The 23221-nt window shown below is 35.8% G+C and overlaps 1 protein-coding gene across 8 annotated transcripts in view; it reads left to right on the plus strand.

The window, feature by feature from the left end:
* SENP7 (SUMO specific peptidase 7) overlaps positions 1–23221 on the plus strand; it is a 171905-nt gene that overhangs the window by 56588 nt on the left and 92096 nt on the right. For all 8 annotated transcript variants that reach the window (XM_057696791.1, XM_057696789.1, XM_057696792.1 and 5 more), the window contains one exon: positions 11868–11965. In XM_057696791.1, coding sequence (XP_057552774.1) covers positions 11868–11965 — 98 coding nt within the window. The remainder of the gene's footprint in view (positions 1–11867; positions 11966–23221) is intronic.

Raw genomic sequence — 23221 nt, forward strand, 5'->3', positions numbered from 1 at the left:
CTAATATTTTCTTTGTTTTTGTTGAAATTTTCATTTTGTTCATACATTGGTCTTCTGACTTTGGTGAGTATCTTTATGACTAATTTTTTGAACTGTTTATCAGGTCATCACATATCTAGTCATTAAGGTCTTTTTTTCTGAGGTTTTATCTTGTTCTGTCATTTGTAATGTATTTTTCTGCTTTATTTTCCTTCATTCTCTGGTTAGTGTCCATGCATTAGATTAAACAGCTACCTCTCTCAGTCTTGAAGGACTGGTCTTATATGGGACCTGAACCTTATCCTTTAATCCTGTCCTAACTTGTGGTTGTTTCTCAAACCTCTGTGATTGTCCAGACAGTCTTCTTTGTTCTTAGTGGCTCCCAGTGGTTGAGAGTATGACAAGACCTGTCAGTATTTCAAGGGGGAGGATCTTAGCACCTAGATACAGGCTGATTGGAAACCAGACTCCCAGGCAGCAGCTTTTTTTTTTTTTTTTTTTTTTTTTTTTTTTTTTGGCACACGGGCTTAGTTGCTCTGTGGCATGTGGGATCTTCCTGGAGCAGGGATCGAACCCATGTCCTCTGCATTGGCAAGCAGATTCTTAACCACTGCACCACCTAGGAAGCCCCGGCAGCAGCTTTTAAAGTACACAACTATACCTCTTTTAGGGTGAGACTGGCAGACAGGTGTTTCTATCTGTTTGCTCTGTGCTTTAACATGGGGGGATAGCTGGTTAAAAACTGTTTCGCTCTTAGTTTTAATCCTGTAGAATCTACAAACACATGCCCATTGGCCACCAATGACAGGTGATTAAGAGGTATCCCCTGGGCAGTAGCTGCAAAAACTGATGTGTCAGTCTTAGCCACAAGCTCCTTTTTGGGAGATAATGGCAACCTGGAATGAGGTAGAGTGGGAGCTCAAAAACAGTGCCTACCTGCCTCTGTGGTCTCTGGAGAGTGTTGTGGTTGTACCTGAGATGCATGTTAAATTTGAAGCCTGCCCTTCACACTGCAGATTTTGATGTAAAAATAGGTCTCTTTTACAGAAAGACGGGGTGCATTTTAGTCTGCTGCCTCTGTCCTGGGTCCTGGATGGTTAGCCATGGTGAGTCCATGTGAGCCTTTTAAGAACTGTCTCTTAGTATGTCAAAGCTTTGTGAGTCTTACGTTTAGATGCAAGTTCTTTTGCTTTTTAAAGCTAAATATTTGGGGGGCCTATCTCCTTGGTGAAAATCTTAAAAGCTGGGATGCCAAATGTGGGGTTCAGACCTGTTGCTCCTTGGGGAAAAGCTGGGATTTTTGAGTTCCTTCCTGATTGTGTTCTGATCTGCTGGGGATGGTGTTTATGGAGAGATTATGTCTCAGCCTCTCCTACCTGTTTTGATGTGAGTCTTTCCTCATTTGTGTGATGTTTAAGAGTTGCTCAGGTAGTTTCTGGTCTTCTTTCAGAGGGAGTTGTACTGTATGTAGCTGTAGATTTGGTGTGTCCATGGGAGGAAGTGAATTCAGGAGCCTCTTACATCATCATCACGAACTGGAACATCTCTGATGTATTATAAACTAAAGTCCATAGTTGATATTAGGGTTCATTTTTTGTATAATATATTCTATGTGTTTTGAGAAATGTGTGATGAGATGTATCCACCATTACAGTGCAGTTCAGAATAATTTCACTGTTCTAAAAATTTCTTGTGCTCCATTGATCTTTTTTTTTAATGAATTTATTTATTTATTTATTTATTTATTTATTGGCTGTGTTGAGTCTTTGTTGCTGCACATGGGCTTTCTCTAGTTGCAGCAAGTGGAGGCTACTCTTCATTGTGGTGTGCAGGCTCCTCATTGTGGTGGCTTCTCTTGTTGCAGAGCATGGGCTCTAGGTGCGCAGGCTTCAGTAGTAGCAGAACATGGGCTCAATAGTTGTGGCTCATGGGCTTTAAAGCCAAAACTTTTATTTAGGAGTTTTATAGTTCTGCAATTTACATTTAGATCTGTGATCCATTTTCAGTTAATCTTTGTCAAAGTTATAAGATTTGTGTCTCTGTTTATTTCTTTATACGTGAATGGCCGGTTGTTTTAGTATCATTTGCTGAAGACTAGCCTTTCTCCATTGAATTGCCATTGTTCCTTTGTTAGAAATTAATTGATTACATTGTGTGGATCCTTTTCTCAGCTATCTATTCTGTTCTGTTGATCTATTTGTCTATTCTCTTGTCAATATCATGCTGTCTTGGTTCCTGTAGCTTTATAGTAAGTCTTAAAGGTGGGAGTATCAGTTCTCTGAACTTGTTCTTTGATATTGTGTTTGCTATTCTGGATCTTTCACCTTTCTATTTAAAATTTAGAATCAGTCTGTTGATCTGCAAAATAACTTGCTTGCATATTGATTGGAATTGTATTGATTCTGTAGATCAAGTTGGGAAGAACTGACATCTTGACAGTATTGAGTCTTCCTATCCATGTGCATGAAATACCTATTTATTTGAATCTTTGATATTTTTCATTGGAGTTTTATAGTTCTTTTCAGATAGATTTTATACATTTTTTAAGGCTTTGTACATAAGTATTTAATTTTTTCAGTACTAATGTAAATGGTATTGTGTTTTTAGTTTCAAAATTCTATTAGTTCTTTGCTTTTATGTAAGAAAGCAGTTAACTTTTGTGTATTCATCTTGTTTCCTGCACTATTGCTATAATTGCTTATTAGTTCAAGAAGGTTTTTTTGGTTTTTTTTTTTTCCCCCTAAATTGATCTCTGGGATTTTGTGCATAGACAATTATGTCATCTCAAATAGAGGTTCTGTTTTTTCCTGCACAATCTGTATTCTTTTTACTTCCTTTTCTTGTCTATTGCATTATCTAGGACTTCCAGTTTGAGGCTGAATAGGAGTGATGAGAGGGAACATTCTTGCTTATTCTCAATCTTAGCATCAAAGCATATGGTTTCTTGCCATTACATATGATGTTGACTGTAGATTTATTGTAGATATTCTTTATCAGATTAAAAACATTCCCCTCTATTCCTGGTTTTCTGAGAGTTAAAAAAAATCATAAATGGCTTTTGGGTTTTATCAAATGCTTTTTCCACATCTATTTTTTAAAAAATTAATTATTTTATTGGCTGTGTTGGATCTTCATTGCTGCGCATGGGCTTTCTACAGTTGTGACCAGTGGGGGCTACTCTTTGTTGTGGTTCATGGGCCTCTCATTGTGGTGGCTTCTCTTATTTCGGAGCAAGGGCTCTAGGCGTGTGGCCTTCAGTAGTTGCGGCACGAGAGCTCAACAGTTGTGGCTCGCAGGGTCTAGAGCACAGGCTCAGTAGTTGTGGCGCACGGGCTTAGCTGCTCCACGGCATGTGGGATCTTCCCAGGCCAGGGCTCTAACCCGTGTCCCCTGCTTTGGCAGGCGGGTTCTTAACCACTGCACCACCAGAGAAGCCCTCCACATCTGTTGATATGACCATTTCATATTTCTTCTTTAGCTTGTTGACATTAATGGGCTTTTCAAATGCTTAACCATCATTGCATACTTGAAATAAGTCTCATTTGTTTATGATATATAATTCTTTTTATACTTTGTTGGATTTGATTGATTTTTGCACCTATATTCATAAGAGATATTGTGTAGTTTCTTTTTTTGTAATGTATTTTTCTGGTTCTGGCATTAAGGCTGGCCTCAGGACTTCCCTGGTGGTCCATTGGTTAAGAATCTGCCTTCCAGTACAGGGGATGTGAATTCGATCCCTGGCGGGGGAACTAAGATCCCACGTGCCGTGGGGCAAGTAAGCCTGCACACCACAACTACAGAGCCTCACGAGCCCGAGTGCCATGGGCTAGAGAGAAGCCCACGTGCCTCAATGAAGAGCCCACCTGCCACAACTAAGACCTCATGTGGCCAAATAAATAAATAAATATTAAAAAAAAAGCTGGCCTTATAGAATGAGTTTGCAGGTGTTCATCTATTTCTATTTTGTGAAAGAAATTGCAGAGAATTTGTATAATAGATACCTTAAATGTTTGGTAGTATTCACTGATGAACCAAACTGGGCCCAGTCCTTTCTTTTTTGGAAGGTATTAAATATTGATTCAGTTTCTTTAATAGATATGGGCCTATTCAGATTATGTATTTCTCCTTTTTTAAGTTTTGATTGATTGTGTCTTTCAAGGTATTGGTCCATTTTAATCTAAGTTTTCAAATTTGTGGGCATTGAGTTGTTCATAGCATTTCTTTTTTATTTCTATATATTGTCCGCTGGACCAGTACTGATTGCCCCTCTTTCATTTTTGATATTAGTAATCATTGTCTTCTGAGTTTTTTTCTTAGTTAACCTGGATAGAGATCTATCAATTTTATTGATCTTTTCAAAGAACCAACTTTTGGTTTAGTTGATTTTCTCTGCTAATTTCTTGTTTTCAATTTCATTGATTTCTGCTTATTTATTTATTTGTTTTCTTCTGCTTACTTTGGAATAAAATCACCCCTTTTTTAATTTCCAAAGCTGAAAGTTTAGATTACTGATTTTGGAATTGTCTCCTTTTTTATGTGCACTTGAGAAGAATGTATATTCTTCTGTTTTAGATGAAGTATTTATAGATTTTAATTAGATTTAGTTGATTGATGGTATTTTTCAGTTCAATTATTTCCTTATTGATTTTCTGCCTGCTGGATCTGTTTCTGATAGAGGGATGTTGAAGTCTTCAACTATAATTGTAGGTGTGTCTGTTTGTTCTTGTATCAGTATTTCTGTCAGTTTTTGCCTTATGTATTTTGGGGCTTTGTTCTTAGGCATATATATGTTAATGATTATGCTTTTTGGCAAAATGAGCCCTCTATCATTATGTAGTATTTCCCTTTATCCCTGTATCCCCAAATTGGATACTGTGTTTTCCTCTGAAATTTTAGTCTGAAATTAATATAGCTACTCTAACTTTCTTTTGATCTGTTAGAGTGGTATATCTTTCTACATCTCTTTACTTTTATTTATTTATTGGCTGTGTTGGGTCTTCATTGCTGTATGCAGGCTTTCTGTCGTTGTGGTGAGCAGGGGCTACTCTACATTGCAGTGGCTTCTCTTGTTGTGGAGCATGGGCTCTAGGTGTGTGGGCTTCAGTAGTTGTGGCACGTGGGCTCAATAGTTGTGGCTCGTGGGCTCTAGAGCACAGGCTCAGTAGTTGTGGCACATGAGTTTAGTTGCTCTGTGGCATGTGGGATCTTCGCAGCCTAGGAATCGAACCCATGTCCTCTGCATTGGCAGGTGGGTTATTTTTTTTTTTTTTTTAAGAACTTTCTTGAGATACAGTTAACATACAATAAACTGCATATATTTAGAGTGTACTATTTGGTATCCCGATCACCCAATTTATTTCCCCGCAACCCTCCCTGCTTTCCCCACTTGATGTCCATATGTTTGTTCTCTACATCTGTGTCTCTATTTCTGGCAGGCGGATGCTTAACCACTGCACCACCAGGGAAGTCCCCATCCCTTTACTTTATTTATTTATTTATTTTTTATTTATTGGTTGTGTTGGGTCTTCATTGCTGCATGTGGGCTTCCTCTAGTTGCGGCAAGCAGGGGCTACTCTTTTGTGGTGGTACGCGGGCTCCTCATTGCCGTGACTTCTCTTGTTGTGGAGCACAGGCTCTAGGCATGTGGGCTTCAGTAGTTGCAGCACGTGGGCTCTATAGTTGTGGCACACGGGCTTAGTTGCTCTGAGGCATGTGGGATCTTCCTGATCGAACCCATGTCCCCTGCATTGGCAGGCAGATTCTTAACCACTGTGCCACCTAAGAAGCCCCCCATCCGTTTACTGTATACAATGTATAGTAAGGTTGTTTTTCTTCTTTAAATCATAGATTGATTTTCAAATATTAAACCACTTTTCTGTCCTAGAATAAACTCTAATTAGTCATGTTGTATTATTCTTTTTATATATTGTTGGTTTTGGTCTGCTGATTTTTGTTGAGTATTTTTGTCTATACTTATCAGGAATACTGGTCTTTAGTTTTGTTTTCTTATACTGTCATATTGATTTGGTATAAGTGTAATGTTTGCTTTATAGAATGAATTCGAAATTATTCACTTCTAGTTAATGGAATAGGTTCTTTAGAATTCACTTTATTTTCTTCTTAAATGTTCATTTGAATTTCTAGGAAAACTCTAGGAAATCCCTGCTAGAATGAGAGCTTCAAAATTAGGTAACTAAATGAGGAGGGGGGTTAGTGGAAGGGAGCATTGCAGCTGTGTTTATACAAGGGTAGCAGAAAGGATCTTTATGACACAACTCTTCTATATCTTGGGTTTGGTTGTAGTCAAAGACGTGCACATATAATAAAATCTCATGGGATTAAATGCATGCACGCATGCACACACAAGTGTGTGCATATAGAACAGGTGAAATCTTAATAAGGTCATGGATTGTTTCAGTGTCAGTTTCCTGGTGATGATATTGCTGTGTAATTACGGTATTACCACTGAGGGAAACTGGTTGAAGAGAATACAGGATTCCCCAGACATCCTCCCTCCCCCTACCCCACCAATTTATCCAGCCGTTCAGTAGATATTAGTTACCAAATAATTTCAGCGTATGTTTTCTGATAAGTGTTTTCAGTGTTTACATATATGTTGCTAATTTGGAAATTAGATGAAGAGTCAATAGAATTGAATTCTGATGTAAAAGTTAAATCCTGACCAATAATCTCAACTGGTTGGAAAGTCATCATTCAGCTTTATTACAGTAGGCTGTGACATGGATAAGTAGTTGTAAGCAAAGCCAATATTTTCTTCAGGATGCAGATTTGGCTCCTTTTTTAGTGTCTAAGAAAGTACTCAGTTGAGACTGTGAACCCTGTACTACTTGGAATGGATGTAGAGTTGATTTGTCCAAGAAAAATTTTAGTCAAATTCCTATGGAACATTTGGTTTTAATTATCATAGTATTTTATTTTGCTGTCCCTGCTAGAATGAGAGCTTCAAAGTTAGGTAACTAAATGATTTGATCCTGTCTTATAAGCAAAGTCTTTTATTCTTCTGTAAGTTTTTTTTCATATTTAAGTTGAAATTATTCATACTGTTTCAGCCTTCCTATTTGTGATCAGATAGCCCTTCAAAATATGTAAGTGAGTAATTCTCATTCATAATCAGATTGTGGGAGAATTCTTTGTTATAAGATTGTTTTTTCAGAGATAGCATGTAATAGGTTCATAGACTGAATGAAAAATCGTTATCTCTGAAAAATACAAATTATTATCCAGTGTGCAATTCTAATCCAACTTTTGAAAGAAAAAACATTTTAGTGTGGTATTAAATATAAGAAGCAATTTATCAAAGTCTAAGTGAATTTTTGTTTTCCTTTATAATGTGTCTAGATATATTCCAGATTATCATTGGATATGGTAGGATTGGAGAAACATCTTACTGTCATTTAGAGTTAATAAAAGTTTAATCACTTCCCTTCTTCTCCTATAAAGTTATCTTCATTTTGTCTCATTGTGTTTGTTTCATTTTTTGTAATAGTTTAAAACTTCTTATTCTTTTTCTCCCTCTTTGGTGGGAATTATGTTTCTTTTCTGTACAGAATATAAGACTCAAAGACTAGTACTCTCATCATTTAGCAAATATAGGCAAAACCTAATTATAGCATGATTAGTAGGGAAAAAAAATTCGGTAACAAAAAATGTGATGGCTGCATTTATTGTGAGATTAGTGAAACAGTTATGGGAAACTAGTTAACCAGTAGTTCTGAGAGTCTAGCTTGTGAGCTAAATTATTGCCAGTCCTGGTTTCAGTTTGATGTAAACAAATAATATAATTCATTGTGAGAAGTGTTATCAGTAATAGAGGTATGTAAAATAGTGTTACAGAAGAGATACTGATCTACTTTTCTAGAGAGTGCTGAAGGCTTTATCTGGGAGTTAATGGACAAGGAGAACTGGGGAGGGCAAAGCACATTCTAGTAAGAGGAAACATGTACAGAGAGATGTCAGAGGATCTGAATGGCATGCACTCTCAGGGAACTACATGTCGTTTAGTGTTGTTGGAGTAGAAGATTCATGGGAAGCAGAAATGAGAAAGAGAACTCAGTTTTTTTCTTTTTCTTTCTTTCCTCATTTAGGTAGTGGGGAATACTTAGGAATTTAAGCAGATGAATGACATCACATTTGCATGTTTGAAAGATTTAACTTTCATGGTGGAGTGGCTGCTGGACTGCAGGGAGAAGAGACCATTTGCAGGGAATCCCATTGGGAGAACTAAGGCAGAACTAAGACAGTGATGGTGAAAATAGAGAAAAGATGTATTTTTAATTAATTATATTGATACATTTACATTTTGTAGTGAAATGGGAGTGACAGTGTGTTTAGGTTGATATCTTGATAGGAAGGATTTCTGAGGATTTGTGTCATTTAGAATTACAGCATTGGAAGGAGCATAGGCTTTTATGTCAGACAGACTTGGGTTAATTGAAGTTTATTCTCTGAGCTTCACTTCCCACTTATAAAGTGATGAGTTTTATACTATTCAGGGCTGTGGTGATAATGAGATGACAGTGCCTGGAGAATAAAAATGACAATGTTTATTGAGACCTGTCATGTTTAAGACAGTGTTTTATTTTGCTTTTCATTACTTAATTTTTTTTTTTTTTTGCTTTTTAAAATGTATTTTCAATTATGGTAAAACACACATAGCATAAAATTTATCATCTTAACCATTTTTAAGGGTATGGTTCACTGGCATTTATTACATTCACATTGTTGTGCAACCATCACCTTCTATCTCCAGAATTCTTTACGTCTTGTAAGGCCAAAACACTGTACCCATTAAACAATAACTCTCCATTTCCCCCTGTCCCATCCCCTGGCAACCACCATTCTACTATTTTCTATCACTGTGTACTCTAGATACTTCCTATAACTTGAATCATAGAATATTTTTCGTTTTGTTACTGGCTTATTTCACTTAGCCTAATGTCATTGCATTGGGAAAAACCCATCTTCCTCCTGTGTTTCTCCTTTACTCTCATACTACTATCATTTTCACAACACTTCTCACACCAGATGTGTGTGGATTTTCCCCTATCAAGCAATCCTCTGGGACATGAGTTGAGTGTCCTACAATTTATCTCAATTCTGACACTATCTACCTGGAGATGGTTTCAGATCCCACAGGTTGTGGGCTCGGTCCCAAGACTACTCCCACCCCACTCCAGATGCCAATCACAAGTCTAGGTCGTCACCTGTGCTTCTGACCAGCTGGCTATAAGTCTGAGATTCCCATTACCCTCTCCTCAGGTTTGATTAGTTTATGCTAGAGCAGTTCACAGAATTCAGGGAAACACTTATTTACATTTACCAGTTTATTAAAGAACATGATAAAGGATACAGATGAGCAGCCAAATGAATAGATACATAGGGCAAGGTCTGCGAGGGTCCTGAGTGCAGGAGCTTCTGTCCCTGTGGAGTTGGGGTATGTCACCTTCCTGGTAGATGGATGTGTTCACCAATCTGAAAGCTCTTTGAACCTCATATAATACTTTTGGGTTTGTAATGGAGACATCCTCACATAGGCATGACTGATAATTAACTGTTTCCAGGCTGTCTCCCCTCTCTAGAGAATGGGGGGCAGAGATGAGAATTCCAAGCTTGTAATATTGGCATGATCCTCCTGGTGGCTAGCTCCTATCCAGGAGCCATCCAGGATCTTACCCAGAGTCACTTCATTAATGCAAAAGGCACTCCTATCACCCAGGAAATTATGAGGGTTTTAGGAGCCCCGTATCAGGGATTGGGGTTAAAAACCAGATATTATAGCAAAAGATGCTCCTATCACCAAGGAAATTAAAAGGGTTTAGCAGCTCTGTGCAGGAACTGGGGGCAGAGACCAATATAAATATTTATTATCTCACAGTCGTCAAAGTGCATCCATGTAGTAGCATGTGTCAGAATTTCCTTCCTTTTTAAGACTGAGTAATATTTCATTGTATATATATGCCACATTTTGTTATTATTGATGGGACACTTGAGTTGTTTCCACCTTTTAGCTATCATGAAAAATGGTGCTATGAGCATGAGTGTAGGAATATCTCTTTGAGGAAGACAGTAGTTTTTAGCTGTAGTTGACTTAACGTTGTGTGAGTTTCAGGTGTACAGCAAAGTGATTCAGTTATACATATGTATACATATTCTTCTTCATATTCTTTTCCATTATGGTTTATTACAGGATACTGAATATCTGAATTGCCTGTGCTATACAGTAGGACCTTGTTGTTTATCTGTTTTATATGTAGTAGCTTGTATCTGCTAATCCCAAACTCCTCATTTATCCCTCCTCCACCCCTTTTCCCCTTGGTAGCCATAAGTTTGTTTTTTACGTCTCTGAGTCTGGTTTTGTTTCATAAGTAAGTTTATTTGGGTCGTATTTTAGATTCCACATATAAGTGATATTAGATATTTGTCTTTCTCTTTCTGACTTACTTCACTTAATATGATAATCTCTGGGTCCATCCATGTTGCTGCAAATGGCATTATTTCATTCTTTTTTATGGCTGAATAATATTCCACCGTGTATGTGTGTCCGTATATGTATGTGTATATATATGTATATACACACACACACACACCACATCTTCTTTATCCATTCATCTGTCAGTAGACATTTAGGTTGCTTCCATGTCTTGGCTATTGTAAATAGTGTTGCTATGAACATTGGAGTGCATGTATTTTTTTGAATTACAGTTTTCTCTGGATATACACCCAAGAGAGGGATTGCTGAATCATATGGCAACTCTATTTTTAGTTTTTTAAGGAACCTCCGTAGTGTTCTGCATAGTGGCCATGCCAACTTACATTCCCACCAGCAGTGTTAAGAGGGTTTCCTTTTTTCCATGCCCTCTCCAGCATTTGTTACTTGTAGGCTTCGTGATGATGGTCATCTGACTCGTGTGAGGTGGTACCTCATTGTAGTTTTGATATGCATTTCTCTAATAATTAGCGATGTTGAGCATCTTTTCATGTGCTTTTTGGCCATTTGTATGTCTTCTTTGGAGAAATGTCCATTGAGGAAGGAAGACAGTATTTTAAACTTATTACATATATAATCATCATATATCCTTGTGAGATAGTAACTATTATTACATAAAGAAACTAATGCATAGAGAAGATAAGTAATTTATTTGCCTAGATTCACACTGTTTGTATATTAACTAAATCAATTTTAACTTTTGTTTCTAGTTGGATTAAATCTAAACACTGTTAGTAAGGTATCTGACTCTTCCCTAAAGTTTTTCCATGCAGCAGTTCGTAGGGAATCAGTTATAATCCTTTCCAATTGTTTATAAATGCAGTTACTTCAGAATCACAGACTCTATTTAACTTGGCATGTAATTCTTATTATTTCTTTTAAACACATTCACCATTTTTCATAGTTATATAAGCATTTGAATCTTAAAATGTCCATTTCCTGACTAAACTTACCTTTACATTTTTAAATGTCCTTTTTTTAAAAAATAATTAAGTCAAGACCATTTATTTATTTATTTATTTATTTATTTGCTTGTTTGTTTGTTTATTTATTTATTTATTGTCTGCATGGCATGTAGAATGTTACTTCCCCAAGCAGGGCTCGAACCCATGCCACTTTTAGTGGAAGTGCGGAGTCTTAACCACTGGACCGCCAAGGAAGTCCCTAAATGTCTTTCTTCTATTGCTTAGTGGACTTTTATTTCCCCACTAGTAAAAGATGCCAGGTGTTTTGTAGACTGCATTTTTCTCCTCTGTGAACTGTTATGAATTTGGCTGTTTATCTTGAATTTCTAAATAAAAAGAAAATTTAAGTGCCTTTTAATTGTCATATTGCTGTATTTATTATTGAAATTCCAAATTCCATTTTTTTTTCTTAGTGGAAAAGGAGCCTAAGAAATAAGGTCCTCTCTCTAGACCATAAAAGTAGAAAAGGTGTACATGGGCGTCCTGTCACTTCTAAGACATCACCAGAAAGGTAAGATACATGTATGTATGTGACATAGGATGGGCCTGTACTGTGTGTAGTGTGACCATGAATGGTTCATTTAACCTTTTTTGGGCCTCAATTACCACAACTTTTAAAATACAGTGATTGACTTCAGTGGCCTCTACGGATCCTTCTAAGCTCTGACTTTCCGTGATTCTCAGTCATCTAAACTCCTTGTTTTTGTGTGTTTGGAACATCTTGAAAGCTTTAGCTAATAAAGGAAGAGTTATATGTGGACTTGTTAAGATGCTGGATTCATCATTTGTGGTCTGCAGTGAAGAAGATGCTCCATTTAGCAACTGTGGGCCTACAGTCATAGTATTACTAATGGATATGCTGGAATTAAATGTCTGTGGGATTCACATTACAGTTATTTCCAGCAGGAATTCAGAGCTAAATTTTTAGTGTTGGACATCATTAAATGCTTAAAAAGTTGTTATTTTGCAAAAGGGTATTATCTTTTTTAGAATAGTGAATGAATAAAAAATGACAGTAACAAAGTAAAAATTACAATTATTGGGAGTTTGCATAAATTAGAAGACTAATTGGAGTTTTTGAATTTATGTCAGAGCATTCTGTAAGCTATTTAGTCTGAATTCTCACCTTAATCCTTAGGAAATAAACATATCGGTGACTCATATTCTTACCAATGCTTATTTTCCCTCCCTCCTTCCCTTCCTTCCTTCTTTCCATAGTTGTCCTAGTGGGTGTGGAATGATATCTTATTGTGGTTTTGATATATATTTCCTAATGACATTGAGCATTTTTTTACATGCCTGTTGGTCATTTGTATATCTTCTTTGGAGAAATGTCTGTTTAGATCCTTTGCCTGTTCAAAAATTGTGTTGTTTATCTTTTTATTGTTGAGTTGTAAGGGTTCTTTATATATTCTGGATACAAATCTTTATCAGATATGTGATTTGCAAATATTTTCTCTCACTCAGCTTTTCACTTTCTTGATGGTGTCCTTTGAAGCATGAAAGTTTTTTTCACTTTGATGACATCCCATTTATCTATTTTTCTTTCGTTGCTGTGCTTTTGTTGTCAAAGAAACTATTGCCTTATTTGAGGCCATGATGATTTACTCTTGTGTTTTCTTCTAAGAGTTTAATAGTTCTAGCTCTTAGATTTAGATCTTTTATTCATTTTGAGTTAATTTTGGGTATGGCATGAAATAGGCATCCAAATTTATATTTTTGTTTGTGAACATGCAGTTGTCCCAGCAACATTTGTTGATGAGGTACTGATTTTTTTTGGTACCTTTGTTGAAAATCAGTTGACATTAACATAAGGGTTTATTTCTGGATTTGGAATTCTAGTCTGTTGATCTATATGTCTCTTTTTATGTCAGTATCAGTGTACCATACACTGTATTATTGCAACTTTGTGGTGAGTTTTGAAATTGGGAATTGTGAATCTTCCAAATTGATGATATTTTTCAAGATTTAAAAAAAAAATTTTTTTTTGCTGCACTGCACGGCATGCAGTATCTTAGTTCCCCAACTAGGGATCGAACCCATGCTCCCTGCAGTGGAAGCATGGAATCTTAACCACTGGACTGCCGGGGAAGTCCCTTTTCAGGATTGTTTTGGTTGTTGTGGGTTCCTTGCATTTTCAGCTGAATTTTAGAACAGCTTGGCATATTTTTAGCAAAACAGCCAACACGAATTTTGATGGAGGACCAATTTGGGGAGTATTGCTGTCTTAACAAATTAAGTCTTCTGATTCATGAATGTATCTGCCCATTTATTTAGGTCTTATTCAATTTCTTTCAACAGTGTTTTGTAACTTTCAGTGGGTCTTGGACACTTATTGTTAAATTTTTTCCCAAGTATTTTCTTTTTGATGCTGTTGTGAATGGAAGTGTTTTCTTAATTTTATTTTTAGATGGTTCATTACTAGTGTGTAGAAATCCCATTGATTTATGTATGTTGACCCTGATTTATATACTGTGACCCTGTTTGTCTTATTAGTTCTAGAAGTTTTTAGTAGATTGCTTGGAATTTTGTATATACAAGATCGTGTCATTTGCAAATAAAGACGGCTTTACTGCTTCCTTTTCAACTGGAGGACTTCAATTTTTTCCCTTGCCTAATTGTCCTGGATAGAATGTACAATGTACAGTGAAAGTGATGAGAGTGGAAATCTTTGTTTTGTCTCACTCTCAGAGGGAAAGCATTCAGTATTTCACCATTAAGTATGATGTTAGCTATAGGTTTTTTATAGATGCCCCTGCAATGGTTTGAATGTTTGCACAATATCTCCACCAAATTCATATGTTGAAATCCTAATGCCCAGTGTGATGGTATTTGGAGGTGGGACCCTTGAGGGGGTGCCCTCATGAATGGGATTAATGCTCTTTGTATAAAAGAGACCTCACAGAGCTTCCTGGTGCCTTCTACCACTGTGAGGAGTCTACAGTCTGCAACCCAGAAGAAGGTCTTTACCAGAACCTTACCATGTTGGCTGGCACCCTGATCTTGGACTTCCCAGCCTCCAGTACCATTAGAAATAAATGTTTGTTGTTTATAAGCTGCTGAGTCTGTGATATTGTGTTATAGGCTGAACAGACTAAGACGTGCCCTTTTTTATGTTGAGGAAGTTCCCTTCTGGTTTTGTTTTTTTTTTTAAATGTTTGTTTGTTTATTATTGGCTGTGTTGGGTCTTTGATGCTGCACACAGGCTTTCTCTAGCTGCGGTGAGTGGTGGCTTCTCTTCATTGTGGTGTGCAGGCTCCTCACTGTGGTGGATTCTCTAGCTGCAGATCACGGGCTCTAGGCGCATGGGCTTCAGTAGTTGCAGCACACAGACTCAGTAGTTGTGGCTCACAGGCTCTAGAGCACAGGCTCAATAGTTGTGGCGCATGGGCTTAGTTGCTCCATGGCATGTGGAATTGTCCTGGAGCAGGGATTGAACCCTTGTCCCCTTCATTGGCAGATGGATTCTTAACCACTGTGCCACCTAGGAAGTGCATTGCTTCTGTTTTTAATTTTTTGGAGGCCTTTTATGATGAATGTGTGTTGGATTTTGTCAAATGCTTTTTCTGCATTTATATCATGTAATTTGTATCCTTTATTAATATAATGCATTACATAAATTGATTTTTAGATTTTAAACCAACTTTGCATTCCTGGGATAAATCCCACTTGATCCTGATTTATGATCCCATTTATATGTTACTGGTTTCAGTTTGCTAGGATTTTAATTCAGGATATCTATGTTTGTATTCAGAAGGGAAAATAACCTGCTATTTTCTTATGTTGTCTTTATCTGGCTTTGGAATCAGGCTAATAATAATCTTGTAGCATGAGTTAAAAAGTGTTGTCTCTTCCTTTGTTTTCTGGAAGAGTTTTTGAAGGATTGGTGTTAATTCTTAATTAAATGTTTGATAAAATTCACCAGTGAAGCCATCTGGGTCATTCGTTGTTGTTGTTGGTGGTGGTGGTGGTGGTGGTGTGTGTGTGTATCTGTGAAGTTTTCAAATTACAGATTTCAGATTTTTGCTTGTTATAAGTCGATTGAGATTTTTTTTTATGAGTCCGTTTTGGTAGCTTCTGTTTTTCTGGGAATTTGTATATTTTAGTTATCTAATTTGTTGCCATACATTTGTTCATATTATTCTATTATACTGTTTAAAATTTCTGTAATATTGTTAGTAATGACTCTTCTTTCATTCCTGATTTTAGTAATTTGAGTGTTTTCTTTCTTTATTTTGTTTTTTTCTGTTCAGTCTACCTAGATGTTTGTAAATTTTGTTGATCTTTTCAAAGAACCAACTTTTGGTTTCATCAGTTTTCCCTATAGGTTTTCTATATTTGATTTTGTTTATTTTCACTATAATCTTATTTTCTTTGTTCTCCTTGTTTTGGACATAGTTTGTGCTTTTTTCTAATTTCTTAAGGTGTATGGTTAGATTATTGATTTGAGATCTGTCTTTTCTAGTATAGGTGTTTAGTTTTAAATTTTATTCTAAGCACTGCATTGGCTGCACCTCAAATATTTTTTCTTTTCATTAAGCTCAAAAGTATTTTCTGATTTCTGGTATGATTGATTCACTTGCTTTAAAAATGTGTATTGTTTAATTTCTATGTGTTTTTAAATTTCAAAGATTTTCTTTTATTGAGATACAATTGACATATAACATTACAACAGAATGATTCTATACTTGTATATATTGTGAAATGATCACCACAATAAGTATAGTTAACACCCATCACTCACAGTTACAATTTTTTTTTGTGATGACAACTTTTAAGATTTACTTTTTTAACAACTTTCAAATATGCAATATAGTATTATTAACCATAGTCACCATGCTGTACATTATATCCTCGTGACTTATTTATCTTTTGTTAATTTTTAATTGAATTCCATTGTGGTCTGAGGACTTTTGTATGATTTCACTTCTTGTAAATTTATTGAGGTTTATTTGGCATATGGTCTTTCTTCAAGAATGTTCCATGTGTTTGAGAAGAATGTGCATTCTGTTCCTATTTGTTAGGGTGCTCTATAGATGTCTGTTAGATTGAGTTGGTTGATAGTGTTATCCAGGCCTTCTGTATCCTTGCAGTCTAGTCATTGTATCAAGACTGGGGTTTTAATTGTTGAACTATTATTGTTGAATTGTTAATTTCTCCTTTCTTTTAGCTTTTGCTTAATGAGGTTATGGTCCTGTTATTAAGTATATGTATATTTATAGTCAGTATATCTTACTGATGAATTAACCCTTTTGTCAATGAAATGTCCCTCATTGTTTCTACAAAAATTTTTTTGTTTTGTTTTGCTTTAAAGTCTATTTTGTCTAATAGTGATATAGCTATTCCACCTGTCTTGAGGTTGCTGTTTGCATGGTATGGTATACCTTTTTTCGTCCTTTTACTTTGAAACTTTATTTCTTTGAGTCCAAAGTGTGTCTCTGGTTGAGAGCATATAGTTAGATCTTATCCTAGTCTGTTTGGACTGTTGTAACAAAATACCGTAAGACTACGTGTATTTGTGTTTGTATACACAAAAAACATTTATTTTTCATAAGTGCTATAATTCCTGGGAGGCCCAGGATCATAGCACTCCCAGATTGAGTTTCTGGTGAGGGCTTCCTGGTTCATAGATGGCCATCTTTTTACTGTGTCCTGAAGGGGTGGAAGGGGTCCTCTCTTGAATCTTTATGAGCACTTATCCTATTCATGAGGGCTCTGCCCTCATGACCTAGTCACCTTCCAAAGGCCCCACCTCCTAATACCATCACTTTGGGGGTTAGGATTTCAAAATATGAATTTTGAGGGGAAACAAACATTCAGAACATAGATCGTGTTTTTTTTAAAAATCTACTCTCACAATCTCTACCTTTGATTAGATTATTCAGTCCATTCATATTTCATGTGAATCAAGGTGTCAGCAAGGCTGTGCTTCCTTTGAAGGAATTAGGGAATAATCTATTCCATGTCTCTCTTCTGTCTTCTTCAAGCATTCAATCCTCCATACTTATGTGCTTTCTCTGTATGTCTTCATGTTGTCATGTGTATGTCTGTTTCTGCCATTTTTATAAGGACACCAGTCATAAGGTACAGGCAGACCTTGTTTTATTGTGCTTCTCTTTATTGCACTTTTGAGATACTGTATTTTTTACAGATTGAATGTTGCAGGCAACCCTGCTTTGAGCAAGTCTGTTGGTAGCATTTTCCCAGAAACATTTGCTCACTTTGCGTCTCTGTGTCACACTTTGCTAATTCTCGCAATATTTCAAACTTTTTCATTATTGTTACATTTGTTATGGTGATCTGTGATCAGTAATTTTTTAAATTGAAGTATAGTTGATTTGTATTATTGTGTTTCAGGTGTACAGCAAAATGATTCTGTTGTTTATTTTTTCAGATTAAATTCCATTATAGGTTATTATGGGACATTGAATATAATTCCCTGTGCTATACAGGAATCCTTGTTGCTTATCTATTTTACGTATAGTAGTTTGTGTTAATCACATATTCCCAATTTGTCCCTCGCCATCTCTCTCTCCCATTTGGTGACCATAAATTGGTTTTCTGTGTCTGTGAGTCTTTCTGTTTTGTATATAGATTCATCTGTATCATTTTTTACATTCCACACATAAATGATATAGTACTTGTCTTTCTCTGTCTGACTTACTTCACTAAGTGTAATATTCTCTGGGTCAGTCCATGCTGCTGCAAATGGCAATATTTCATTCTTTTTTTAGGGCTGAATAATATTCCTTTGTGTGTGTGTGTGTGTGTGTGTAGTTACAATGTTGTGTTACTTTCAGGTGTACAGCAAAGTGATTCAGTTATACATATACATATATCCATTTTTTTTTCCTTTTTTTTAGTGAAAGGCACACTTTTTTTTTCTTTTTAAAGATTTATTGTATTATTTATTTATTTTGGCTGCATTGGGTCTTCGTTGCTGTGCATGGGCTTTCTTTAGTTGTAGTGAGCGGGGGCTACTCTTCGTTGTGGTGCACAGGCTTCTCATTGCAGTGGCTTCTCTTGTTGTGGAGCACGGGTTCCAGGCTTGCGGGCTTCAGTAGTTGCAGCACGTGGGCTCAGTAGTTGGGCTCACAGGCTCTAGAGCACAGGCTCGGTAGTTGTGGTACACAGGCTTAGGTGCTCCATGGCATGTGGGATCTTCCTGGGCCAGGGCTTGAATCCGTATCCCCTGCATTGGCAGGCAGATTCTTAACCACTGCGCAACCAGGGAAGCCCTATCCATTCTTTTTTAGATTCTTTTACTGTATAGGTAATTACAGAATGTTGAGTAAAGGTCCCTGTGCTATACAGTAGGTCCTTGTTGGTTATCTGTTTTACATATAATAGTATGTATATGTTAATCCCAAACTCCCAGTTTATCCTTCCTCCCACTTTACCCCTTTGGTAACCATAAGTTTGTTTTAGAAGTCTGTGTATTTTTCTGTTTTGTAAATAAGTTCATTTGTATCATTTTTTTAGATTCCACATATAAGCAATATCATAAGACATTTGTCTTTGAGTTACTTCACTTAGTATGATAATTTCTAGACCCATCTGTGTTGCTGCAAAGGTTATTCTTTTTTATGGCTGAGTAATATTCCATTGTATATATGTACCACATCTTCTTTATCCATTCCTCTGTTGATGCACATTTAGGTTGCTTCCGTATCTTGGCTGTTGTAAATAGTGCTGCAGTGAACACTGGGGTACGTGTATCTTTTTGAATTATGATTTTCTTTGAATATATGTTCAGGAGTGGGACTGCTAGATTATATGGTAGTTCTATTTTTAGTTTTTTAAGGAACCTTCATACTGTTCTCCATAGTGGTTGTACCAATTTACATTCCCACCAAAAGTGTAGGAGGGTTCCCTTTTCTCCACACCCTCTCCAGCATTTTTTTTTTTTACAATAAATTGCATATATTTAAAATGTACAATTTGATTTTTTTCTTATTTGTAATGTATTTTTGGCAATCCCAATCCTCTCCAGCATTTATTGTTTGTAGATTTTTTAATGATGGCTATTCTGACCAGTGTGAGGTAATACCTCGTAGTTTTGATTTGCATTTCTCTAATAATTAGCAGTGTTGAGCATCTTTTCATGTGCTTTTCGACCATCTGTATGTCTTCTTTGGAGAAATGTGTGTTTAGACCTTCTGCTCATTTTTTGATTGGGTTGTTTGATTTTTTTGTTATAGAGCTGTGTGAATTGTTTGTATGTTTTGGAGATTAATCCTTTGTCAGTCACTTCATTTGCAAATATTTTCTTCCATTCTGTGGGTTTCCTTTTTGTTCTGTTTATGGTTTCCTTTGCTGTGCAAAAGCTGGTAAGTTTAATTAGGTCCCATTTATTTATTTTTGTTTTTATTTCCATTACTCTAGGAGGTGGATCCAAAAAGATATTGGTGCAATTTATGTCAAAGAGTGTTTTTGCCTATGTTTTCCTCTAAGAGTTTTATAGTATCTGGTCTTATATTTAGGTCTTTAATCCATTTTGAGTTTCTTTTTGTATATGGTGTTAGGGAATGTTCTAATATTATTTTTTTCACATGTAGCTGTCAGTTTTCCCAGCACCACTTATTGAAGAGACTGTTTTTCTCCATTGTATATTCTTGCCTGCTTTGTCATGGATTAATTGACTATAGATGTGTGGGTTTATTTCTGGGCTTTCTATCCTGTTCTGTATTTCTGTTTTAGTGCCAGTTTCATACTGTTTTGATTACTGTAGCTTTGTAGTATAGTCTGAAGTCAGGGAGCCTGATTACTTCAGCTCCATTCTTCTTTCTCAAGATTGCTTTGGCTGTTTGGGGTCTTTTGTTTTTCTATACAAATTTAAACTTCTTTTGTTCTAGTTCTGTAAAAAATAAATACTACTATGAGTAAAGCTGCTGTGTGAATATTCATGTACAAGTGCCTGTGTGGACATGTTTTTATTTCTTTTGGATAAATACCTAAGAGATGGGTTGCTGGGTCATTGAAAGTACATTTTCAACTTTAAGAAACCACTAAATGTTTTCCAAAAGTAATTGTGCCATTTTACATTCCCACTAGCAGTGCAGGAAACTTTTACTTCCTCCACCCTCCTGCCAGCACTCATATGGTTAGTCTCTGTCATCATCCCTTGTAATGTATGCGTAGTGATATCTTTTTTTGTGGTTTTAATTGCATTTCCTTGATGAATGATGATGTTGAGTATCTTTTCATGTGCTTATTGTTCTTTTGTATCTTCAAATGTCTGTTGAAATATTTTGCTCCTTCCCCCTTTTTTGAAAAGACAGACTTTTTTTAAAAAAAGACTGGAAAGATGAGAGTAATGATATTGAGCATCTTTTCATGTGCATATTGGCTACTCATATGTCTTTTTTGTGAAGTGTTCAAATATTTGTCCATGTAGAGGAGGGGAAAAAAGCTTCTCCCCTCCTGTCGTTCTCTGACTGGGGCCCTGCAAATTTGAGAGACAAAATATAGATTAATAAGAGAAGAACAAACAAACTATTAACACATGCAATGTGTATATATATGGGAAAAATTCTGTGATGAGTAACTCAAAGGAATTGTTACAACTTGGGCTTACATAATGTATTAACAAAGAACAATAGATTTCTAGAGAAGTGACAAGTCAGAGGAAAAAGGTTTGCCATTCCAAGGATGACAAACTGTGGGATGGTCCATTTACAGGGGAAACTCATAGAAGATAAAGTTTATTTAGTAAGGCTTGTTATGTAGATTTCATTCCTGGGCTGATAAGCATCTCTGGTGATGAATAGTCTAAACCTGCTTTTAAGCAGGCACTGGGTGGACAGAGAGCTTTTTTGGCATCTGCTCTCGGTTGTCTTCAGTTCAAAATAATCCTTGTGCCAAAGTGACATATTTTGGGGTAGCATATTCTGATTTCCTCCACCCATCTTTCTGAACGCAAGAAATACTATAAATTAAATTATGAAAAAAAAAAAAGCCTAAAACACTGTCTTCATTCCAAACTGTCAGTTTCCACAGTCTAAAAACAGGACTCCAAGTTTTGAGGAGCGATTATTTTTTTCTGATTTTTGAATTTATTTAGCCAAGTTATATCATTGTTATGTTTATGTATTCATCGAAAAGCTGCTTTTGTTGAAAAATTTAAATTTAACAAAATTTGAACTTTTCTAGAAAAGCCAGTATGTGTTTTGTTCATAGGCGAGAAAAGAAAAAAAAAGATTTTTTTCCTACTGTAGTTATACCGAGGTTTTTTTGTTTTTTTTTTAAATATTTACAGATTTTCACATGTATAAAAAGTACTATAGAAGAGATGTGGTGTATTTTTTATTTTCTAGGAATGGTCATTTTTAGACTGTGAGTACATCAATCAGCAGGTATTTCCCCTTGTAAATGAAATTAAATGAATGTAGTACAATGAATTGTAGCTTAAGGGGACATTTCATAAATACATAATTGGATGGTTCTGTAAAGCTTAGGTGGGATTTTCCCAGTAGTCCAGTGGTTAAGACTCCGCACTTCCTCTGCACAGGGCCCGGATTCGATCCCTGGCCGGAGGGACTAAGATCCCCCATGCTGTGCAGTGCAGCCACAAAAAAAAAAAAAGAAGCTTAGCCAAGTACTTTAGCAGGGATGGTATATAGAATGTTGGGTTAAGTGGAGAGCTCCATTTAGCTCTCCTCTACTCTTTATTTTTACTGTGAAATATAATACATCTTCCAAACAATGAATAAAAGGTAAACTGTTTAATAAATTATTCATTATAATTAATATATTTTTATAAGGCAAATATATTCATAAAACCACCATTCAGGTGTAAAATAGAAAACTAGCCAAGAAGTTCCATGTGCCTTTGTAATTACAAGTCCCTTTCCTCCCTTTTGAAACTAACCTGTCTCCTAACCTTACTTTTTTGGGACAGTATTGCCACCTAAGTGTGTCTCCCTGAATGCTAAGTTTAGTTTTTATTTTGTCTGGTTTGAATATTGTTCTTTACTCACTAAGTTTCTCTTTGAATATCGAGAGAAATCATAATTTCTATATGTAGAAATTTAAAAAAATTTACTTTTGGGGAAAAAGGTTGCTGACTTCTGCTTTAGGATATTATTAGTCAGGCAGATTACAATAAAGCAAATTTATGAACATGAAATAAGTATTTTCACAGAGAATCCAAATTGTCTTTTCCACTTAGTGCCAACTATTAGAATTACCAGTAAAATCACCAGTGGTGATTCTTACTTGGTTTTGGTGAATAGAAAAATGGCATTTTCCAACATTGGATATTTTCATATTTAAAATTATTAAAATTACCATTGGGATATTTTCCTGAATAATTTAGCAAATTACTTAATAATCAATAGTTTTCTCATTAGACGGAAAGTATACCTTATATATCCTTAAGATTTTAGAAGTGTTCTCATTTGATCATTTAGAATTTTAAGTTGTACTGTTGTAAAACCTTATAAAAGCATAGTCTTGAATGTTAAAATAATTTCTTTTCACTAATCAATAGATAGTTTTGGGCTAAGTAAACATGTTTACTATTCTTTACAAAATTAATTGGTTGACATTTCTCCTTATATAAATAGTGCTTGCTTAGTATAGAAAATAGAAATAAAGACAAGTAGAAAGCAGAAAAAACCACAGCCAGCCATCCTTAAAATTTAAAGTAGAAGATTTTAATACACTAGTAAGTAACATTCCATTAAGTGGCTTTCTCATGGTTTACTTTACCATTCTGCTATTGTGGGGAATTTAAAGTTGCTTTTATTTTGTTGCTTTTATAAAT

Source organism: Hippopotamus amphibius, chromosome 10 (assembly GCF_030028045.1).
Source record: "Hippopotamus amphibius kiboko isolate mHipAmp2 chromosome 10, mHipAmp2.hap2, whole genome shotgun sequence".
NCBI classification, from domain to species: domain Eukaryota; kingdom Metazoa; phylum Chordata; class Mammalia; order Artiodactyla; family Hippopotamidae; genus Hippopotamus; species Hippopotamus amphibius.